Raw genomic sequence first — 22,609 nt, forward strand, 5'->3', positions numbered from 1 at the left:
CTTGGGGGAATTGGAGATGTGGAAAGAAAAGATCAGCCACATTTTTATCCAGACTTACTTGTTCTGAAGTCGATGTGATTAGTTAACTTTGTTTTATTGGTTGCTTGCATAGACCTTTGCAAACTATCCAACTTCAAAATCAAAAGAGTTTTGATCAACTACATGAGTCAATGATGAAACCTGGTACCAAGTACACATACATGAGTGGTGTGTGAAACTTATTTAATTATTTTCATGACTTCAAGTGCATGCGTAAACTCATGCACGTGTATTACCTATTATTGACAAATTCACTTGTGGTTTAAGTGACAAACTCAGAAGCCACATCATATCACAAAAAAGGCAGAGGCTTGCACTTATCTAGCACCTTTTATAACTACCAGGCATCTCAAAAGTGCTTTACAGCCAATGAAGTACATTTTGAATTGTAGTTATTGGAGTAATTCAAGAAATGTTGCATGCAATACATGCACAGCAAACTCCCACATGCAACAGTATCAGATACTCTGATTTTGTAATGTTGATCAAGGGTAAGTATTGCCCAGGATGGGGGGGGATAACTTTCTGCTCACCCTCAAGAGTCCCATGGAATGTTTTGATTTGATTTATTGTCACATGTATTAACAGTGAAAATTTTTGATTCTTGCATGCTGTACAAACTAAACCCACCGTTCATAAAGGAAGAAACAAGAGTGCAGAATGTTACAGTCATAGCTAGGCTGTAGAGAAAGATCAGCTTAATGCAAGGTAAGTCCATTCAAAAGTCTGACAGCAGCAGGGAAGAAGCTGTTCTTGAGTCAGTTGGTATGTGACCTCAGATTTTTGCATCTTTCTCCCAAAGGAAGAAGGAAGAGAGAGTGTCCAGGGTGCGTGGGGTCCTTAATTATGCTGGCTGCTTTGCCGAGGCAACAGGCGCTGGTTTGCAGGATGGTTTCCGCTACACTCACAACCTTTTGTAGTTCCTTGCGGTCTTGGGCAGAGCAGGAGCCATACCAAGCTGTGATACAACCAGAAAGAATGCTTTCTATGGTGCATCTGTAAAAGTTGGTGAGAATCGTAGCTGCCAAGTTTCCTTAGTCTTCTGAGAAAGTAGAGGCATTGGTGGGCTTTCTTAACTATAGTGTCAGCATGGGGGAACCAGGACAGGTTGCTGGTGATCTGAACACCTAAAAGCTTGAAGCTCTCAACCGTTTCTACTCCATCCCCATCAGTATAGACAGGAGCACGTTCTCCTTTACACTTCCTGAAGTCGACGACAATCTTTGTTTTGTTGACATTGAGGGAGAGATTATTGTTGCCGCACCAGTTCACCAGATTCTCTCTCTGATTCCTGTACTCTATTTTGTCATTGTTTGAGATTCGACCCACTACAGTGGTGTCATCAGCAAACTTGAAAATCACATTGGAGGGGAATTTGGCCACACAGTCATAGGTGTATGAGGAGCATACTAGGAAGCTGAGAGCACAGCCTTGTAAGGCACCGGTGTTGAGAATGATCGTGGAGGTGTTGTTGCCTATCCTTACTCATGTGGTCTATGAGTTAGGAAGTTCAGGATCCATTCGCAGACGGAAGTGCTAATGCCCAGGCCATGGAGTTTAGAGATGAGTTTCATGGGAATAAGTGTTGAAGGCTGAACTACAGTCAATAACTAGGAGCCTGACAGGGTTCAGTGCAGGGCCAGAGAGATGGCATCTACTGTGGACCTGTTGCAGTGGTAGACGAACTGTAGTGGATTCAGGTAGTCCGGGAGACTGGAACCGATTCATGCCATGACTAGTCTTTCAAAGCACTTCACAATTGTGGATGTCAGAGCTACCGGCCAATAGTCATTAAGGCACGCTGCTTGGTTATTCTTAGGTACCGGGATGATGGTCACCGTCTTAAATCAGGTAGGGGCCTCAGACCGAGTAACTTTACATTCACCTATGCAGACAAATAGGGCCTCAATTTAACATCTCATCTGATGAAAGATGCTTAATTTGTAGGGAGATTTATACGTTTTGACTGTGCTTATATTGACCTGCTTCTTTCATAAAGACCATTTTAAAATAGCTCAATGCAAAAGCTAAAGTAATAATTCATAAGATTTAAATTTTATGACAAAAAGGTCACCCAATGCATAACTGGAAATAAAAATTAATGAGTATTTGGAATGCATGTGAAAGTCAAGGGCATTCAACATGGATTTGTTCAAGGCGAGTTATGTTTAACTCATCTGAGCTTATTTTGAAAAAAATGGCTGATTGAACAGGTGAACAGGCTGCAGTAATTGTCTTGCATGTGGATATTCAAAAGGAGGTGTCATGTGAGGTTAATTAGGCAAATTTAGCCATATGAATTAATAAAAGTAGCAGCATGGATTGCAATGCTATAAATGGGTAAATTAAGATTGGATACTGCTCAGATTAGAACAGGAGTGGATGCACAATACTGAGGGCGTTAGTGTGAACTTAACCTTTGTTCTTAGTGATTTCAATTATTTGGATTTGGGCACAGGGAGCACAAACTGAAGTCTACTTATGATACAAAAGGAAAAGGATTTCCTGGGTGGCAGGATCTAACAAACATCAAGGTTAGAAGATGAGAAAAAAAGCATCAGATGTAACTTATTGTGAGTGAGAGATAATGTGTTATGGGAGAAAAAGAAACAAGGACTACATGGTATATATACAATGAAAGAAAAGATGTAAAGGCGTAGATTAAGAAAGAGACCCCAGTTTCAAATATATAATCTTTTGAAAAGCAAATGCAGTTAGATAAAGCCATAAAATAGGTCAATAGTATTCTAAATTTTCTAAATATAGGAGTGAAGAGTGGAGTTTGGAAAAAAACTGGTTAAGCCATTGTTTGAAGCAACAGAAGACAAGTCTATGGAAAGATAATAGGCTGGCGTTAATAGTTTCATCAAAGAGTTTCATACCATTAGCTGAAATGACAAACTCCTGTTTTGTAATGCATTAACACTTTCATGCAACACCTCAATGTCTTAAATTAAAATACACAACTGCATTATTTCTTGCAATACATTGGACTGCAATTTCCTCAGTGTGACATCCAATGTTGGATTTCAACTTTCTGCCAATTATTTACAGAATTTTTTTTCTGATGCTGTTTCACCTGATCTTCCAATTTAGACCTGTTGCAACACATGCTTGAGGCCCAGTTGCAACAAGCGAAGGAGGACATGTCCCATTTTTAAAATGGCAAGAGCTGCCACTTTTTAAACCGCTGGAAATCTTCATAATGTATCAAATAAGGAGACAAAGTTGTTGGGCATCATTTTCCCAAACAAATTCAAAGTGTCATAATAACAAGAAAATGGGAGTCCTTTACGTTGGCCTGTTCGGTGTGTTGACACTTCATGCAATGAAAGAACCTCCATTCGATTCACACCGTCATGAAGGTTTCAGCCACATGACTCACCCAAAGTGGCCACAGCTGTGTGCCATTGAGCAGGGGGAGCTCCATTTAAATACAAATTATATAGACAGTCATGCCAGGAAGATGGCACTGCACAGAGCTGCTTCATGGTTTACAGAGGGACAGCTGGGTCGGCTGCTGGAGGCTGGGGGGTCATCAATTTTCTTCTCCCAGGACACTCACTGGCCCAGCACTCCCTGACACCCTGCAGCCTCCCAGCACCTGACCCCTTAGCAACTTCAACCAACCCCTCTTGTGCCTTCCTTGACAAAACCTTGCTTGCTGAGGCATGGCCCTGACATGTCCCCACCCCACACCCTTCCAGCCATCAGGCGTTCAATCACCCCTTCCGTCCCTGCAGAAGAAAATGGCCCAAAATCTGGATGGGGTCCCAGAGCTGTGATTCCTAGCTGTTTTTGAGGAGCGCATGATGGAACTGTTGGGGCAGTCAGGCTATAGACCGTTAGGTCATGGTGCCATGATGTGGATGTGCCAGCGTTGGACTGGGGTAAACACAGTAAAAAGTCTGACAACACCAGGTTTTAGTCCAACCAATTTATTTGATAGTAAACGCACAAGCTTTCGGGTTAGTCCCTTCGTAAGGTGAATGGAGAGTTCTGGCCTCAGACAGAGCATATAAAGCACAGACAGTTTACAGATTACTGATTAGAATGCGAATCTTTACACCTAACCTGCTGTTCAAGTCTTGAAGTGGCTGACAATGTGAGTGGAAGAAGCACTGATCACAGGTTAAAGAGATGTGTATTGTCTCCAGACAGCACAGTGAGTGAGGTTTTGCAAACCCAGGCAAGTGTTGGGGGTTACAGATAGTGCGACATGAACCTAAGATCCTTGTTGAGACCGTCCTCATGTGTGGGGAACTTGGCTATCAGTCTCTGCTCAGCGACTCTGCGCTGTCGTGTGTCGTGAAGGCTGCCTTGGAGAATGCTGACCCGAAGGTCAGAGGCTGAATGCCCGTGACCACTGAAGTGTTCGCCAACAGGAAGGGAACAGTCTTGCCTGGTGATTGTCGAGCGGTGTTCATTCATCCGTTGTCGTAGCGTCTGCGTGGTCTCCCCAGTGTCATTGGGGCCTTCACGACACACGACAGCGCGGAGTCGCTGAGCAGAGACTGATAGCCAAGTTCCACACACGAGGACGGTCTCAACAAGGATCTTGGGTTCATGTCGCACTATCTGTAACCCCCAACACTTGCCTGGGTTTGCAAAACCTCACTCACTGTGCTGTCTGGAGACATTACACATCTCTTTAACCTGTGATCAGTGCTCCTTCCACTCACGTTGTCGGCCACTTCAAGACTTGAACAGCAGGTTAGGTGTAAAGATTCGCATTCTAATCAGTAATCTCTAAACTGTCTGTGCTTTATATGCTCTGTCTGAGGCCAGAACTCTCCATTCACCTGACGAAGGGACTAACCCGAAAGCTTGGGCGTTTACTATCAAATAAATCGGTTGGACTAAAACCTGGTGTTGTCAGACTTTTTACTAGGTCATGGTGCGCCACAGAAGTGAAGAACCTTTATTAATATGATATAAAGTAAATTGCAATCTGCCCTGATACTTGCTCCTCCCTTGCACTTACCCATGTCTTTTGCAGGAGCAGAACCTCAAGGCCAGGTCCTCAGAAGTCATGCCCCTAAAGAGACCACAGTCCACATCTTGGAGGAGGATCCAATGATACCTCCAAGAAAAGCACCGAACAGCTGACACAGGCATCACACACCATCCACCAGTGCAGGTACAGTCACCATGGCTGGACAAGTTAGCATGAGGCTTCTAAGGCACTTTCCAATGAGCACCACACAGCCATCAATGTTGGTGGAGGTGGAAATGTCCAAGGGCTCAACAGACAGAGGTCTCCCATAGGCAAGGAGCCAGCGGTTGGATCAGTTCTTCCGGAACTGCCGGGGATTGGAGGAGGGGCTGTCAGCAACCTCCAACAATTGCAAGGCTGCTTTCAAGGATCTCAGAGCCTTTAATCATGGAAGATGGAGCTCATATTGCGTGGCACCCAGGCCAACACTGCAAGAATGGTGACCACAGTGGAAAGTCTGGAGCAGGAAATGGTCACAGGGCCTTAGAAGGTCATGAGGGCCTCAAAGTCAAGGCTGCAGGCCTCAAGAGCATGTCATAGTCTCAATGGGCACTTGCTGCAGGACTCAAGAGCGTGACCCAGTCTGAGAGGGTACTTGCTGAGGGAATCCAGAACTTGCCCAGCCTCAGAGGGTATTGCTAAGGCTCATCTACCATGGAGCAGATGCAGCTGGCAGGAGATGCAGAGACCTCTAGAACTCACTCCAGTTGCGTTGCCATCATGGAGTGTCCGAAGGGCCTGAGAAGGACGAAGCACAAGTCCATGCCTGGGCCTGCATCCAAAGGCCCCAGCCCCTCCAAATTCTCCCTTCCTGACACTGGTGCATATCGTGTGCAGGAGGATGAACAGGGTGGCACGACTATATCTGTGAAACAGAAGTTAGCCAAGGCACTACAGATCTCAGCCCACTTCTCCCCAGGGCAAGGGGTGGGGGGTGGGGACATCCGACAACTGACCATCTCCACATTTGATATGCATCCAGGGGGAAACACCTGGACATAGCAATAGGACATGAAAGGTTAAGAAGTTGTAGGGCCACCAAATATATAGACTAAATCAAACAAACTCAGGGACAAAGCAAGAGCAGCCACCCAAAAAAAGTGAAATCGCCCAAACCAAAAAAAAGAGCAGAAAGAAAACTTAAAACAATAAATCAAAATGTGATTAAAAGGGGTCAATAAAACAGCTCAGTCCTTGTGGTGCCCGAGGATGGGTGATGGTGAGGGCACAGTAGTGGAGGATGTGCAGCAGCAGCCCATATAGGAAATCCATAATGTTGTTTGATGTTGCTCTCATACACCACATACGCCCTCTCCAGGGACACCCAGCTGCAAATATAGCCACAGGAGGGGCAGGCGTTTAGGTTGGATGACCCCCACAGTTGCCTGCTGCCTGGTCCTGTTTATGGCAAGCTTGGCTAGGCGCGGGCTCGTTGGGCCGAAGGGCCTGTTTCCCGTGCTGGGTTGTTCTTTGTTCTAATGAGCAGGCTCACAAGGATGTCCCCCACCTTCCATGCCCCTTTGAAAAGGGTGCCCTTAAATCAGGAACTTGGGACTGAAGTGCAAACAGAACATCAGTAAAAGATTTTTTTTAGAAAGCTGAACAGGGTGCACTCTATAACATTGAACATAGTCATGATCCATGGACTTCGCAACATCGCAAAAGGAACACGTTTTTGGGGAGGCTGCGAACCTGTGCAGTTTGCGGTTATATGGTACTACTGTTGCACTCGCCTCCATCCCAGGCCCCGATGTAGTGGGGGAGGAGCCTTCTGTAGAGGAACCTCTATGGGGGACTTGCGCCATCGGACTGCAACAAGGCCCGCCATGGATGAGGGCACAGTAGTGGAAGGTGTGCAGCAGCAGCCCATATAGGAAGTCCATAATATTGCGGCCTGGTTTTTACACCAGGGACCTTTTGCTTGTGAGGCGAACATGATGACCACTACACTAGAGAAACTCTTGGTGTCATCAAGAGAGCATGGGTGAAGGCATACACTAGTTAGGATTCTGTTAATTGTCAATTAGAAAATCACTTAAATGTTATTACATCCCCAGCTATAACTAATCTGTCTGTGATCTGCCTCTCACAGGAATGACCATACCCTGACCATTCACACTAGGGCATAGACCACAGTTCTGCATGAGGGGCAATCTTTGGCCCACTGAGCTTGCGATCTCTAGTTCCCAGCACCTGTGCCAAGCCCCTAACTGAAATGGTAATCCAAGTGCTCATCCTCAGCAGTCCGGCCCTGTAGGTTCACAGTAACAGACGGCCTGGCTTGGTACCTTCATCACCCACCAGACCTCTGCACTGGTGTCCTCAGCCATGATCTCAGCAAGTAGTTCTTGTTCCCCACAAGCCATCCAGCAGCCTGGTTGATCCTCAAAGAATCTGCGGATGTCCCATCCCAAGTTCCACAGGATGAAGCTATCGTAGAACATAAAAACCCTACAGTGCAGGAGGCCATTCAGACTATAGAGTCTGCGTCGACCACAATCCCATCCAGACCCTATCGTGCATGCTGCCTGGGTGGCTCGCACACACGTGCAATGTCCAGAAGATGTCATACACAACATGAACCTTCAGCAAATGGGACTCCTTCTCATTGATGAATGACACCTCTGATCACACAGGGCCTGCAGGTCAACATTCGTGCCCTGCACATGGAACATTCTGGCCTGAGCCTCCCAAACTGATGTAACTGGTTGTCCAGGTGGCCACATCCTGCCTCCGCCAGGGTGAGACAACGAGCGAGCGCAAACCCTGGTGCCATGCACTACCTCAACACACGGCTGACTGGTGCCACATCATCGCTATGGCAGGCATACAGGTGGTTTTGGGTGTCCCCATTGGTACCTCCTGAAGCACAGACATGAGTGCACCCACCTGGACATCTGTTGCAGTGGCTTCCAGGAATGACTAGCAGTTCAGGCAGATGGCGGAGATGCATCCTCGTATAATCAAATGGACAATGCCTGAGCAGTTAGGCCCAACATAAAATTGGACACTTCAAATTGATACAGCAAAAGCTGCTTCTACGAGGTTACCACAGGTCAAAAGCCAACAGGGACACATACCAGAACTGTAACTGGCTGTCGGGGCGGCCACATCCTGCCCCTGCCAATAATAATTTTAACCACAAGTGTTTTGATAGCCAAGGTTATTGCCTTTGACCTCTGATGCAAAGAGTTCATCAAATTCATTCACCTTCACTTTGGCTACAGCATCATCATAATGATCCCACTCTGGATCGGACATTGCACTTCTGGTCTCAGACTTATCCCTCCATAACAAATCACCCTCTGCTCCAACCTTGAATTTGATATTCCACATTTCTTGAACAATCTGATGACCATTTGTACACCAACTGCATTCCACGCTTTGATGACAAAACCATTCAAAACATCAAGAGTGCACATTTCTACTTTTTGTAACGGTTCTTTCTCTGTGAATCACCTACCTATTTCATTCAGCGTTAACATGTTGATACTTGAATGGGGTTTAAATTACAGACATTAGGCGCCAGATACAATACAATATGCATGTTATTTCTTCACAGGTGCCTCTTTTTCTAATCAGTTAGATGGGATTTGAAAACATCCCACACAAATAACTGCATTCTTTATGTAGGTCACCAGGATGCCTATCCCACACATTATTGATCAATAATGTCACTCCATCCTCATGTATCCAACCACTATCATGGACATAGACAGAACTCCTGAAAATTACTGTAATTAATTTTGTCCCATCAGGCCATGCAGGCTAGTACTACAGTAAAACTTGTCTTCATGCTCTTGGGGCAATCTTTGAAACTTGCCATTCCATAGTTCAGTTGCTGGATATATCAAAATTCATGACATTCATGAATTATGCCATATGTTGCCAAGCAGTTACAATTGGTTGCTGCTCAGGAATCTTTGCTAGATGCTCAGTTTAACTTGGCCCACTTTAGTGTGTATGTACGTATTGAACAATACTGATGACGCGAGGACCCATTTCAAGGCATGCTTCTTGAAATCAGGCCAGTTGCTTGCTCCTTGTTCTCATAGCCCATTTGGTCTTGGGCTTCATCAGAATAGATTCCTTCCTCCATTCTTGCACACATTTTTCACCAATAGCGAATCACCTCACTGCAGCAAACTATTTGACAAGTTAGCATTTGTAACAACTTTACAACAAAGAACAAAAAAAAGAGCAGGAAACAGGCCCTTTGGCCCTCCAAGCCTGCGCCACTCATGCTTCCAACTAGACTAGACTACTCGTCTGTACTTAAGCTTGAAACCAGCTTCATACATAATTTGTTGCGAGATATTCTGATCTGTGTGGTCGTGCCTTAAACTCCCATGCATCTTCGCAACACAGTTCATATTGCCTCCTGCATTTATGGGGTGAAAAATTGAGGCCGACGAATACAGAGTATAACATGCCATGGCTTGCACACAGTAATGTAAAAAAACAATTCTGGCTGAAAAACTGAATACCTCATATGCTGGGCAACCACTGTATATTTGGAAAATTATTACAACAATTAGATGCAAGAACTTCTTTTGGTTTTATTGTACACAATTTAAAAATAAACCATAATTAGTGACAATTACAAATCCAGATCTGTCATCTTAACCAGTCCTTGTTCAGAATTCACAAGCAAACTTCTGTCTGGGCCATTGGACTATGATTAGGAATAGGAGAGCCAGTAAATTTTCCTTCCCTAAAAATGGGGGTACCAAGACCACGTTAAAACTTACCCAGAAGCAGAGAGTCAGTTTTACAGCTCAGAGCTTTCTTGGTCAATAGAACTCAAAGCCCTGCTTCCCAGCGGTTTATTAAGTTTCAACTGGGGAGTGAGGCCATTCATACTCCACTGATGCTTAGAACAGATTAAGCATCTCCAAAAGGTAAACAATTGCCTAAAATCATTGACTGGGCGACATATGCCATGTTAGAACCAGAAAATAGAATTTCTCTTCAGTTCGTACAATTGCTGAGTTAAGACAGCAATATCAATACCAACATATTTGTCTGCGCAGAACTGTTGCAAATATGGCAAGGAGCAACATTTGACTGCACTAACAAACCCACCCCATTACCTTTCTTGACTAATTCTGGCTTGCTACAAAAGGTCCTCATGGGATATTGCATTCCAAACACACAACATACCCTCAGTGTACATGGTTATATGCTAAGCAATTATTTCATTTGGACTTCACAGAAGTAAGTTCAACTGAAGTCCCACCTACAAGTCAACGTGTAATCTGAGGCAGATAAAACAATGGGCACACAAGGATAGCACAAAAACGCATGCAGCATAAAGAAACTAAATAAGCAACTTAGAAGCACTTAGCTTAAAATCTACAGTAGACATTACAGAAATGCGGGTACAAGTTAGACACAATTAGTGAAATATTCCAGATTATTGGATTTTTCAAGGGTACAGGGACATTGGGATGAAAAACAGCAATGTTGATAGAAGACCATAATTACCAAAGTTGAAGAGATTCAGTGTGATCAGTCAATGTATGTAGATGGGCAGAAAGGAACATCAAATTTCAACCCAAGACTTTAGTAGTGTGCTCCTAATCTCTTGACTGTCATGTCATAGTACGTGTTTGATGATGTATAAAGTAGATGACCATGGAAGATGTAGCAAAAATCTCATAATAATGGGAAATTAATTTTAATATAAATTAGGAAAAGCAGGACAGCTCTAAAGGCACTTCTAGAAAGTAATTAGGTAATTTTTGGGAAATAATGGGCCATAAATAATGGTTTTGTAGCGGGTAGATCGTGCCTTACTAACCTTATTGAGTTCTTTGAGAAAGTGACCAAAGAGGTGGATAGGGGTAAGGCAGCTGACGTGGTGTATATGGATTTTAGTAAGGCGTTTGATAAGGTTCACCATGGTAGGCTTCTGCAGAAAATGCAGATGTATGGGATTGGGGGTGATCTAGGTAATTGGATCAGGAATTGGCTAGCAGATAGGAGACAGAGGGTGGTGGTTGATGGTAAATATTCGTCATGGAGTTCGGTTACGAGTGGTGTGCCTCAGGGATCTGTTTTGGGGCCACTGCTGTTTGTAATTTTTATTAATGATCTGGATGAGGGTATAGTTGGGTGGATTAGTAAGTTTGCTGATGACACCAAAGTCGGAGGTGTGGTAGATTGTGAGGAAGGGTGTCATAGTTTGCAGGGTGACTTAGAAAGGTTGCAGAGCTGGGCCGCGAGGTGGCGGATGGAGTTTAATGTGGAGAAGTGTGAGGTAATTCATTTCGGTAGGAATAACAGATGTGTTGAGTATAGGGCTAACGGGAGGATTTTGAATAGTGTGGAGGAGCAGAGGGATCTAGGTGTATGTGTACATAGATCCCTGAAAGTTGGGAATCAAGTAGATAAGGTTGTTAAGAAGGCATACGGTGTCTTGGCGTTTATTGGTAGGGGGATTGAATTTAGGAGTCGCAGCGTCATGATGCAACTGTACACAACTCTGGTGCGGCTGCACTTGGAGTATTGTGTGCAGTTCTGGTCCCCACATTACAGGAAGGATGTAGAGGCTTTGGAGAGGGTGCAGAGGAGGTTTACCAGGATGTTGCCTGGTATGGAGGGGAGATCCTATGAGGAGAGACTGAGAGATTTGGGGTTGTTTTCGCTGGAAAGAAGGCGGCTAAGAGGGGACCTTATTGAAATATATAAGATGATTAGAGGTTTAGACAGGGTGGATAGTGATAGCCTTTTTCCTAGGATGGAGAAAGCTAGCACGAGGGGGCACGGCTTTAAATTAAGGGGGGGTAGTTATAGGACTGATGTCAGGGGTAGGTTCTTTACCCAGAGGGTGGTGAGGGACTGGAATGCCCTGCCAGCTGCAGTTGTAAATGCGCCTAGTTTGGGGGCGTTTAAAAGATCTGTGGATAGGTTTATGGACGAAATGGGATTGGTTTAGATTAGTGGGTTAGTGTTTTTTTTTAAAAGCTGGTCGGCGCAACATCGTGGGCCGAAGGGCCTGTTCTGCGCTGTAATGTTCTATGTTCTATAAACTTCTGACTAGCATCAGAAAGCGACAGTCCACTGGAATTACAAAACTTTAAAGTACACTTACCTGCTCAAGAAAATCACACTGTAACCTCTAATGGTCAGACACTTTTGGGCCTGCATTGAAAGAGTACCCACAACCTCAGCTTAGTCCAGCTGTGTCAAACTTAAGTTGGCACACCCCCTTTTTTTACTGCATTAATTGTCATAAATCAGGCAAGTTTAAAGGGCCCAGTGAAACTGACAGGCCAGAGAGAAGTTAAGTGTCCAAGGTACATGAATGGGCTTTGGATCAGATCAACGCATTTAAAAGTTAAGCAGAACTTAGTTTTATTTATAAAACTTTGAATAACTATTACAGAACCATCTGAAGTTAGCAATTTAAAACACTTTGCTGGATGGTTGACAGCGCAACAGCGCAAGAGTAATTGACACCTTTGGACAAGTGCTTTGTAAATGCTTACATGGCAAGTTCCAAGAGGGATTCCCAGTACATGTTTGGGGTATTCCCCAATCCAAAGCTGGAGAGTCCAAAAGTTATGGCCCATTTTCTTTTCGCAAATAACAATAGAACAGATCCTGTCAGATTTAGGAATGAGAAATTAAGCAAACAATCTGACAGTATGGGAGTGTCGTGCAAATAGCATCCATAACATGTTGGATTGTGTTTTAGACTTGAGATACAAGGCAGAGTCACAACTTTTTATATTGAAGGCAGACGTATCTCGAAAGAGACAGATGACTGACCGCTGGCTGAGATACAATTTACTGGCAAGTGATGGAATCTACACAAACAATGGAAACTACTCAAAGAATCATTTGGTATGTAACAAACCTGTACATCTCAGTAAAAGACAAAACCTCAAGGTGCTCAGTTCAGCAACCATGAGCAATGGAAGAATTAAAAGGCAGAATTAACACAAATGCAAGGAAAATATAAATCCAGTAAACTGGAAGAGTTATATAGAGCAACAAGAGGGTACAAAGGAAGTAATAAAACTTAAAATGGAATATGAAACAGGATATCAAAGCTAGCAGAAGTTTTTTTCAACACCTGAAGAAGAATGCGAGACCATTAAAGATGTTTGCAAGGTGGGGGTGCAATAAAGGAGGAAATGACAGGCTCATACTTTTCTTTTACACAGTGCAGCAAGAGGACAAAATATTTGCAGTACAAAGAGAAGCTAAAAAGTCAAGAGAAAGAATTTTGAGTAGTTAGCAAGTAAAGACAGCAATAGTGAATAAAGTAATTGGATTTAAGATAGACATATCACCAAAATCTGATGATTTCCACCCATACCTAACTGTAAGTACTACAACTACAAGTTTACAATTGGTGACAAAAACGGTCAACGAAGGACGAGCCGTTGATGTCGTTTATATGGATTTCAGTAAGGCGTTTGACAAAGTCCCTCATGGTAGGCTGGTTGCAAAGATCAAGGCTCATGGGATACAAGGCCAGGTATCTAGATGGGTTGAGAACTGGCTTGCTAAGAGGAGACAGAGAGTAGTAGTGGAAGGGTCCTTTTCTAGCTGGAGGTCTGTCACTAGTGGTGTGCTGCAGGGGTCAGTACTGAGACCTCTTCTTTTTGTAGTATATATAAATGACTTGGAAGAGGGAGTAAGTGGTGTGATCAGCAAATTTGCTGATGACACCAAGATGGCTGGATTGGTGGGCAGTGAGGAGCAGTGTCTGGCAATACAACGGCATATAAATAGGCTGGTATATTGGGCAGATACATGGCAAATGGAGTTTAATCCTGATAAAATGTGGGGTGCTGCATTTTGGCCGGAATAATTTGGGGGGGGGGGGGAGTTATATGATAAAGGGTAAACCTATAAAGAGTAGCAGGAGCTGGGGGTGCAAGTGCACAAGTCTTTGAAGGTGGCAGTACAAGTGGAGAAGGTTGTGAAGAAACCTTATGGTATGTTAGCCTTTATAGGAAGGGGTATAGAGTATAAGAGCTGGAGTCTAATGTTACAGTTGTATAGAACGTTGGTTAGGCCGCATTTAGAGTACTGCATCCAGTTCTGGTCGCCTTACTACCGGAAGGACGTGGAGACTCTGGAGAGAGTGCAGAGGAGGTTTACCAGGATGTTGCCTGGTATGGAAGGACTGGGTTATGAGGAAAGATTGAGCAAATTGGGGCTGTTTTCCCTTGAAAGACTGTGACTGAGGGGGGATCTAATAGAGGTATATAAGATTATGAAGGGTATAGATAGAGTAAACAGTGGTAAACTATTTCCTATGTTAGAGACACACAGTACGAGGGGCCATGGGCTTAGGGTGAGGGGGGAAGAGGTATAACACGGATATTAGAGGGAGGTTTTTCACACAGAGGGTAGTGGGGGTATGGAATGCTCTGCTAAGCAAGGTGGTGGAGTCAGGCACGCTGGAGTTGTTTAAGAGTTACTTAGGCACATGAGTGAATTGGAGATGGAAGGATATAGGAGATAGTTTTAAATAAGGTTCATCAGCATTGGGATGTCCCTGGTAACGTACAAGGATGTGGAATGATACTAATGTTTTTCTCTTTTAATTCACAGGTTTTAAGTCGGTCCACCTTGTTGTCCAACGAGGGGCATACACGCGATGGGTTGTACTAGGGCGGCTCTTGGATGTTCGAGAGTAGCCTAGTGCTTCATGTCATTAGTGTGTGCTTAAACTGGACCAGATGCTGGGCAACACGACAGCTCAGTGACTATCACCGTTGCTGTGCAGACACATGGATTTGGGCCAGTGTCTGTGGGAGTTTGTGCATTCTCCCCGTGCTTGAGTGGGTTTTCTCCGGGTGCTCCGGTTTCCTCACACCCCAAAGATGTGCTATTAGGCTCATTGGAGGTAATAAATTGTCCCTAAATTAGTTTTCCCTCAATGTGGAATGCCATAAGCATAGATAAGGGTCACGGGTGGAGGGGGGGACTGGTAATGTTAAAATGGCGGCACGGGCTCATTGGGCCAAAGGGCCTGTTTCCCGGGCTGTTTTTGTTCTGTACAAAAAAATTTAAGGGGGGGGGGATTTCATTATCTCGCTCATCCTGAAACTGTAAAATTCCATCCAAGATCAACGAACCTTTCCAGCGTCTGCCCCTCACCCGCTCCAATTCCCGTGGATTAGTGGGTAAGTTGTTTTCTCTAATTTAAAGCTGCATTAAAGAAAGGTAAGAGTTCCAGCTTTTAAAAAAAAACTTTCTATCTGGTATAAATTGAAGGCAAGATATTTTAACAGGAAGTATGACTAGGGAACTCAGTCCAGCGTTTTGCCTGGCCTGCAGCATGCGGAAAATCAGACACGCCTTGCAGTCTGAATGATCACACGTGCAGGAAGTGCCACCATTTGACCGGCTCAACAGCCAGGTTTAAGGTCACTTTAAGGTTACAAAGAACAAAGAAAATTACAGCACAGGAACAGGCCCTTCGGCCCTCCGAGCCTGCACCGACCATGCTGCTTGACTTAACTAAAACCCCCTACTCTTCCAAGAACCAAATCCCTCTATTCCCATCCTATTTATGTATTTAGCAGGACACCCCTTAAAAGTCACTACTGCATCTGCTTCCACCTCCTCCGGCAATGAATTCCAGGTACCCACCACCCTCTGTGTAAAAAATCTGCCTTATACATCTCCTTTAAACTTTGCCCCTTGCTCCTTAAACTTGTGTCTCCTAGTAATTGACTCTTCCATCCTGGGAGAAAGCTTCTGACTATCCACTCTGTCCATGCCTCTCAATCTTGTAGACTTCTACAATTAAGACAATTGTTGAGCAATGATTATTGCCATGTGACCTTGTGTGTTACCCCATCTTTTATTCAAATCCATAAAGTAGCTTAATTCCAAGGAAAATTTTCAAGTAAAAAAATTGGGCATTTGAACGCATATGACTGCAAGCACTGATCTCATCTTGAGAAATCATAGGCTTTTTCTAATGAGAACCACAAGACTTTGCTTAAGAAATACAACTTCCAATGCAATGAGACCAACTACATGCTTTCAATCCACAAGAAAGATGATACATTAAAAATGATTTTAATTAGACAAGCTTACCTTTAGTTGCTGAAACCCTCCCCATGGTAATTCCTGTATTCAATGTTCTACAACACACACAAGCTGGAACAACATCAATCGTCTTCTTTTGAAAGGATAATTTCCTGCAAAATAACAAATTGCAATTAACACTGATGACAACACAGAGGATGCAATAAGGTTCCCATGAAGAAAACAGAAAACTGCATAAATATGAATGTTATTAATGAAGCAGATTTGGCGGTCAGTTATAAACAACTGATGGCAGTGCCCGCCTCATCTCTTCACTGTTGTAATGTGTTTTCCTTGAATTGTAGGAACATTTGGACAGTTAACATTGCAGCCTATATACTGGGCAAACAAATCAACTGTGCTACTCTCTCATTAATTTTTCTAAAGTTTAGCCACATTTCCATCACGTAGGCATATATCCCTTCCCTTATACAGACTGCTCATGACACTTGAGATAGCAAGTAGGTGTTTTATTTAAATTTGTTCAGAAAATAATCACAGAATAGCTGCATACATTTGTGGTGGTATAACAGGCAGTGTGGCACTGACCAATGACAGCAGAAAATGGCTGCACGATGCACAAGTGAAGTGAATTGATAGATAAGAACTAGAAGTGCACCAACTATTATTAAAGATGTGTCCACTCTGATGAGAATACTTTTTAGAAATCACTTATCCTTTTTGAAGAGGTTATCAGTCAATTTTCTTTTCACTAACGAAAAGGGTCGTTTGCAGACATATGTGGATAACAGAACATCTTTATTCCATCAACATTTGTTAAATCCAAAAGTATCCAAGCATACAAAATACGAGCAGGAGTAGGCTTTTTTGCCCCTTGAACCTACTCTGCCATTCATTATCATGGCTGATGTGTTTGCCTTTCTAATTCCACATTCACATCTACCCCCAATAACCTTAGATTCCCTTCCCTAACAAGAAAGAATCACAAGTCCAGAAATAAGTTGCCTTCTAGAGGATAATTTCTCATTTGCCAGTTGTCAAGGCAAATGAGTACAGGCAGTGGCAATCATTTCCTTTTTTAGCAAAGAGGCTGAATTTACATACAAATTAGCTTTATTTTGAAAAACTTTAAAAAATTGGACACAAACAGTTGTTCATACATATCTTGAAAATCTCAATCACTGCCTCAGTGCGCACACTTCCGATAATTATGTTGTATGTGCAGTTGCTAAGTCAAAATCCTAGTGCAAGCTGGGGCCTCAGCTATTCACCATTTATATAGATGATCTGGAGGAGGGAACCAAGTGTATGGTGTCGAAATTTGCTGATGACACCAAGATTGGTGGAATGGCAAATTGTACGGAGGGTGTGGAGAGTCTGCAGAAGGATCTAGATAGGCTGGGCGAATGGGCCAGGAACTGGCAAATGGAATTTAATGTTGGCAAATGTGAGGTTGTCCACTTTGGTAGGAATAATGGTAGGAAGGACTATTACTTACGGGGCGAAAAACTACAGCATGCGACGGTGCAGAGGGACCTCAGGGTCCTTGTGCATGAGTCGCAAAAACCCAGCCTGCAGGTGCAGCAGGTGGTCAGGAAGGCTAATGGGATGCTGGCCTTCATGGCGAGGGGGATTGAATATAAAAGTAGGGAGGTCTTGCTGCAGCTGTATAGGGCACTGGTGAGGCCACAGCTGGAGTACTGTGTGCAGTTTTGGGCGCCGCACTTACGCAAGGATATTTTGGCCTTGGAGGGAGTGCAGAGGAGGTTTACTAGGCTGATTCCGCAGTTGAGGGGGTTGAGCTATGAGGAGAGGCTGAATAAACTAGGCTTGTACTCGTTAGAGTTTAGAAGAATGAGGGGAGATCTCATTGAGACATATAAGATGATGAATGGGATGGATAGGATAGAGGTGGAGAGACTCTTCCCGCTCAGAAAGGACAGTAGGACTAAAGGGCACAGCCTCAAGATAAAGGGGGGGCGGTTGAGAACGGAGTTGAGGAGGAACTTCTTCACTCAAAGGGTGGTGAATCCCTGGAATTCTCTGCCCGTTGAAGTGGTGGAGGCTACCTCGCTCAATATTTTTAAGGCGCAGGTTGATAGGTTTTTGATAGGCGAGGGGATTAAGGGTTATGGGGAGAGGGCGGGAACGTGGAACTGAGCCACGAAAGATCAGCCATGATCTTATTGAATGGCAGGGCAGGCTCGAGGGGCTAGATGGCCTACTCCTGCTCCTATTTCTTATGTTCTTAACGTTAATTTTTGAATCGATGAAAATCACAGCCAAAAATCTTAACGTAACTAATATCATACCAGAAGTTGCATGAGCAAACGCTACAAATTAAGCATAATGCAGCACTATAGTATGACTTAGAACAGTACATAAAATTTTAAGGAAGTAACTTTGGCTATCTTGGTTGGCTGATCAGCTGCAAATAGCGCAATGATTCATAATTTAAACCAGGCTCCTTCAAGCTCAGTTGATAGTGACATTATTTTTGCGCTTTAAAGTAAATACTCAAAGCTCTTCTGCAGATTCAAATATTACTCTTAAATGAATCCAATTGTCTACATTTGTTCAAAGCATATTTGAATGAGTTGATATTTTAAAGATAATCTTGAGGTAGTGGAAGTAACATTGGTTTACAAAGCTGCACTATAGATTACCCATATTGAAGCTTACTGAAGCAGCCAGATGAGGATTTTGTGATGAGACAAATACTTATTCGTGTACTGTCAGAAGCTACAAGAATTATGCTATAATTTTACTTATGACTGGAACTTAATTTATGAATGCATAGTGCAAATTTGCAAAGCTACAAATAAATTTGCACATTATATTCTGTTGCATCTAAGGAAATCAGAAGTCAAAATGAATGCTTATATTTACAGCAAATAGTATTTATTTATATCTACATAAAATTTGGGCATTGTTAGGGGTTATTACAATCGTTTTCTTGTATTTAAAACAATTGTTCCCCTCAAATAGCAAGACAAAGTAACAGAATGATTCAAGATAATCTATTAAAGAAAAACTATAGCTACAGGACTCCAAATGAAATCACAGACCAGAGTGAAGAATTGCTTTTGTATTTCTGAATTTAAGTCTCAGCTTCGATTACAAGTAATTAGCATGTGCCAATCAACGTATAAGAGTTAAGTCTAGCCAGTGTGAAGGTTACATCATATAAAGTACAGATTTTTAAAACCAATCACCTTACACTTGCTTAATTATAATATCCAACTGATATAAGATTTTAATTGAGTATTGGTTTTCCCCATCCTTAGGCATTCCAACTGTTTCTGGAAATTAGAACATGGATCACCCCCTTGTCCAAAGTATGATTAGAGGCCTTTTCCCAGCATAGTATCTAATCTGAAAGGTCATTTGTCTCGAACTAGCTGCTTACTATTCTATAGTTAAACATTGCGTAGGCTTTTGTGATTTGTCTCTGTTAATAACTGTCCAGTGAAAGGGTTAATGACTTATTTTCTTCCATAATGTTTAGTATGGGTATTAATCCTCTTCAGGCACCACTAAGCTAACTTAACATCCTAAAATTCAGCAATTCACAAGCAGTTGATGGTTTTGTTTCCAGTACCAGTTTTCTGTAATGCAATCAACAGCATAATGCATCTTAAAAGGTACTATTTAGTGTCATGTCAGGTACTCATTAAGGCAAAACCATGGAGTAGAGCATGAATCACCAAAGAGAAATGAAAAACATCTGTCTCATCTGAAATTACAGCTGTTTAAATGGTTAATTTTCAAATTGGAGAAGATGAAAAGCGTAGTATTTCTCAGGGTGTGTGTATCAAACACTCCAATCATAAAAAAGCTGGTCTGAAACAAACATGACTGATTACTTCTTTAGACTTTGTCAAGAGCATATGATAAAACAAAGCATTGCTCACTTAAGGCACAAAATCAGCACACTACAACGTTCCTACTACAGCCCCCTAGACTGACATTCAAGAAATTTCCTCTTTTGATTATGAAACAAAGTCAGAAATGCAAAAAGTGTCAACAATAAAATAAAATAAATGCGCCTACATTCCTCAATTGAAGATTTTACAACATAGTTTGCAACAAAAATCAGGACCAATGTCACTGACATCATTCATAACGTTAAATACGATTGTAACCCTAATACACAAAGATGCATGCACAGGCACTTCACCACCACAATCAATGAACATTAACTGATACAGTAGAATTTCACTTGAATTAAAAGCCCCACATTCTAATTCACATGTAATGAAACTAAACATGTTATTAGGTGAACACTCCCTTAATGCACAAAATTTAGAGGATTTAAACAGGAAAAAAATCTGCAATGACAACAACAGCATTAATGCAAGGGCAAGTACTGTCCAAAAGACATGATAAGTAGAGAAATAAACGAGTATCAGCTCTATACACAAACAAATGGCAATACGTTTGTAAATCGTATTTCAAATATTGAATCATTAACTGTCACAATTTTGTCATCTGTATGACCATTTTACATTAAAACTGCTAATGTAAATATTTAGAGATGTAACTGTTGTTTCTCAGTTTGATGAAGCAATCAAATCACAAAGAATACATGTTTTCCATTCATCTGATACATATTCCTCAGTAACCAAAACATTAAAAACCCAAAATTTTTAACCAAAATAGAACAAGGACATAAATGATTAAATTAGCCATTTTTGCCTTTCGTAAGTTTTCATTTTTTCTTAAGTGTTTTGAAATAAAGAAAGTTCTCCCTATGGATACAAATCAGTTAAAAAATTTAAGACACAAATTTTCTTTGCAATGGTTAAAAGGTAAATTAAGTGAACAGGAGCAAATAGAGTTGAGTATAGATCAGTTGTACAATTAAGGAACAGGCCTGAGAGACTGAATGTCCAGTTTCTGTTCCCAAGTGCCAGAGTGGAGCTCGCATTTAAGAACATAAGAACATAAGAAATAGGAGCAGGAGTAGGCCATCTAGCCCTTCGAGCCTGCCCCGCCATTCAGTAAGATCATGGCTGATCTGTCGTGGCTCTGTTCCACATTCCCACCCTCTCCCCATAACCCTTAATCCCCTCGCCTATCAAAAACCCATCAACCCGCGTCTTAAAAATATTTAGCGAGGCAGCCTCCACCACTTCAACGGGCAGAGAATTCCAGAGATTCACCACCCTTTGAGTGAAGAAGTTCCTCCTCAACTCCGTTCTAAACCGCCCCTCCTTTATCTTGAGGCTGTGCCCCCTAGTCCTACTGTCCTTTCTGAGCGGGAAGAGTCTCTCCACCTCTATCCTATCCATCCCATTCATCATCTTATACGTCTCAATGAGATCTCCCCTCATTCTTCTAAACTCTAACGAGTACAAGCCCAGTTTATTCAGCCTCTCCTCATAGCTCAATCCCCTCAACTCCGGTATCAGCCTAGTAAACCTCCTCTGCATTCCCTCCAAGGCCAAAATATCCTTGCATAAGTACGGCAACCAAAAATGCACACAGTACTCCAGCTGCGGCCTCACCAATGCCCTATACAGCTGCAGCAAGACCTCCCTACTTTTATATTCAATCCCCCTCGCTATGAAGGCCAGCATCCCATTAGCCTTCCTGACCACCTGCTGCACCTGCAGGCTGGGTTTTTGCGACTCATGCACAAGGACCCCGAGGTCAAAGAACAAAGAACAACCCAGCACGGGAAACAGGCCCTTCGGCCCAACGAGCCCGCGCCGCCGCATCACCCTACACCTATTCTACCCTGCATGTCTACAAATGGAACCCTACTCAGTCAGATTCAGGGAAGAAATAGTGTCAATTTGGTAAAAACCGATTAGCCTAAGAGCACATCTTTGGGGTGTGAGAGGAAACCGGAGCGCCCGGAGGAAACCCACGCAACCACAGGGAGAATGCGCAAACTCCCACAGACACCGGCCCAAATCCATGTGTCTGCACAGCCAGCAGTGCTAGTCACTGAGCTGTTGCGGCGCCTGTCTACCGGTCCAGGATCAAGCACACACACCGACATGAAGTACTAGGCCACTCCTGGAACTTCCAAGAGCAGCCCACGATCGACCCGCCGTGTGCATGCCCCTCGTTTGACACGAGGTGGACCTCCACCTGTGGAATAAAGACAAAAATATTAATCTTACAGCCTGCCTTTCCAGTGTCTCCCGAGGTTTAACCCTATTTAATAGCCCCTACCATATCCCTCCCATTCTCGTTTCACTCATGTGCCTATCTAACTGCATCTTAAACGAGTCCAACGTTCCTGCCTCCACCACCCTACTCGGTAGCGCGTTCCAGACCCCCACAACTCTCTGCGTAAAGAACCTTCTTCTCACCTCCAAATTATACCTCTCCCCCCTCACCCTTAAATGATGACCTCTCGTGTTCGTACCCAGTCTAGGGAGCAGTCTCTCACTATTAACTCTATCTATTCCCTTCAGTATCTTATATACCTCTATCATGTCCCCTCTCAATCTCCGTCTTTCCAAGGAGAATAGTCCCAGTTTCTTCAACCTCTCCTCGTAACCCAGTCCCCCCATGCCAGGCAACATCCTGGTA

The 22,609-nt window shown here is 43.2% G+C and overlaps 1 protein-coding gene across 7 annotated transcripts in view; it reads right to left on the minus strand.

Moving 5' to 3' along the window:
- The window catches only part of LOC145353367 (sex comb on midleg-like protein 2), a 193,426-nt gene that overhangs the window by 120,677 nt on the left and 50,140 nt on the right, over window positions 1-22,609 (minus strand). For all 7 annotated transcript variants that reach the window (XM_080204062.1, XM_080204058.1, XM_080204060.1 and 4 more), the window contains exon 2: window positions 16,109-16,212. In XM_080204062.1, the coding sequence (XP_080060188.1) occupies window positions 16,109-16,133 (25 nt within the window). In that variant the 5' untranslated portion in view covers window positions 16,134-16,212. The remainder of the gene's footprint in view (window positions 1-16,108; window positions 16,213-22,609) is intronic.

Source organism: Carcharhinus amblyrhynchos, chromosome 15 (assembly GCF_965287045.1).
Source record: "Carcharhinus amblyrhynchos chromosome 15, sCarAmb.v2.hapA, whole genome shotgun sequence".
Lineage (NCBI taxonomy): Eukaryota > Metazoa > Chordata > Chondrichthyes > Carcharhiniformes > Carcharhinidae > Carcharhinus > Carcharhinus amblyrhynchos.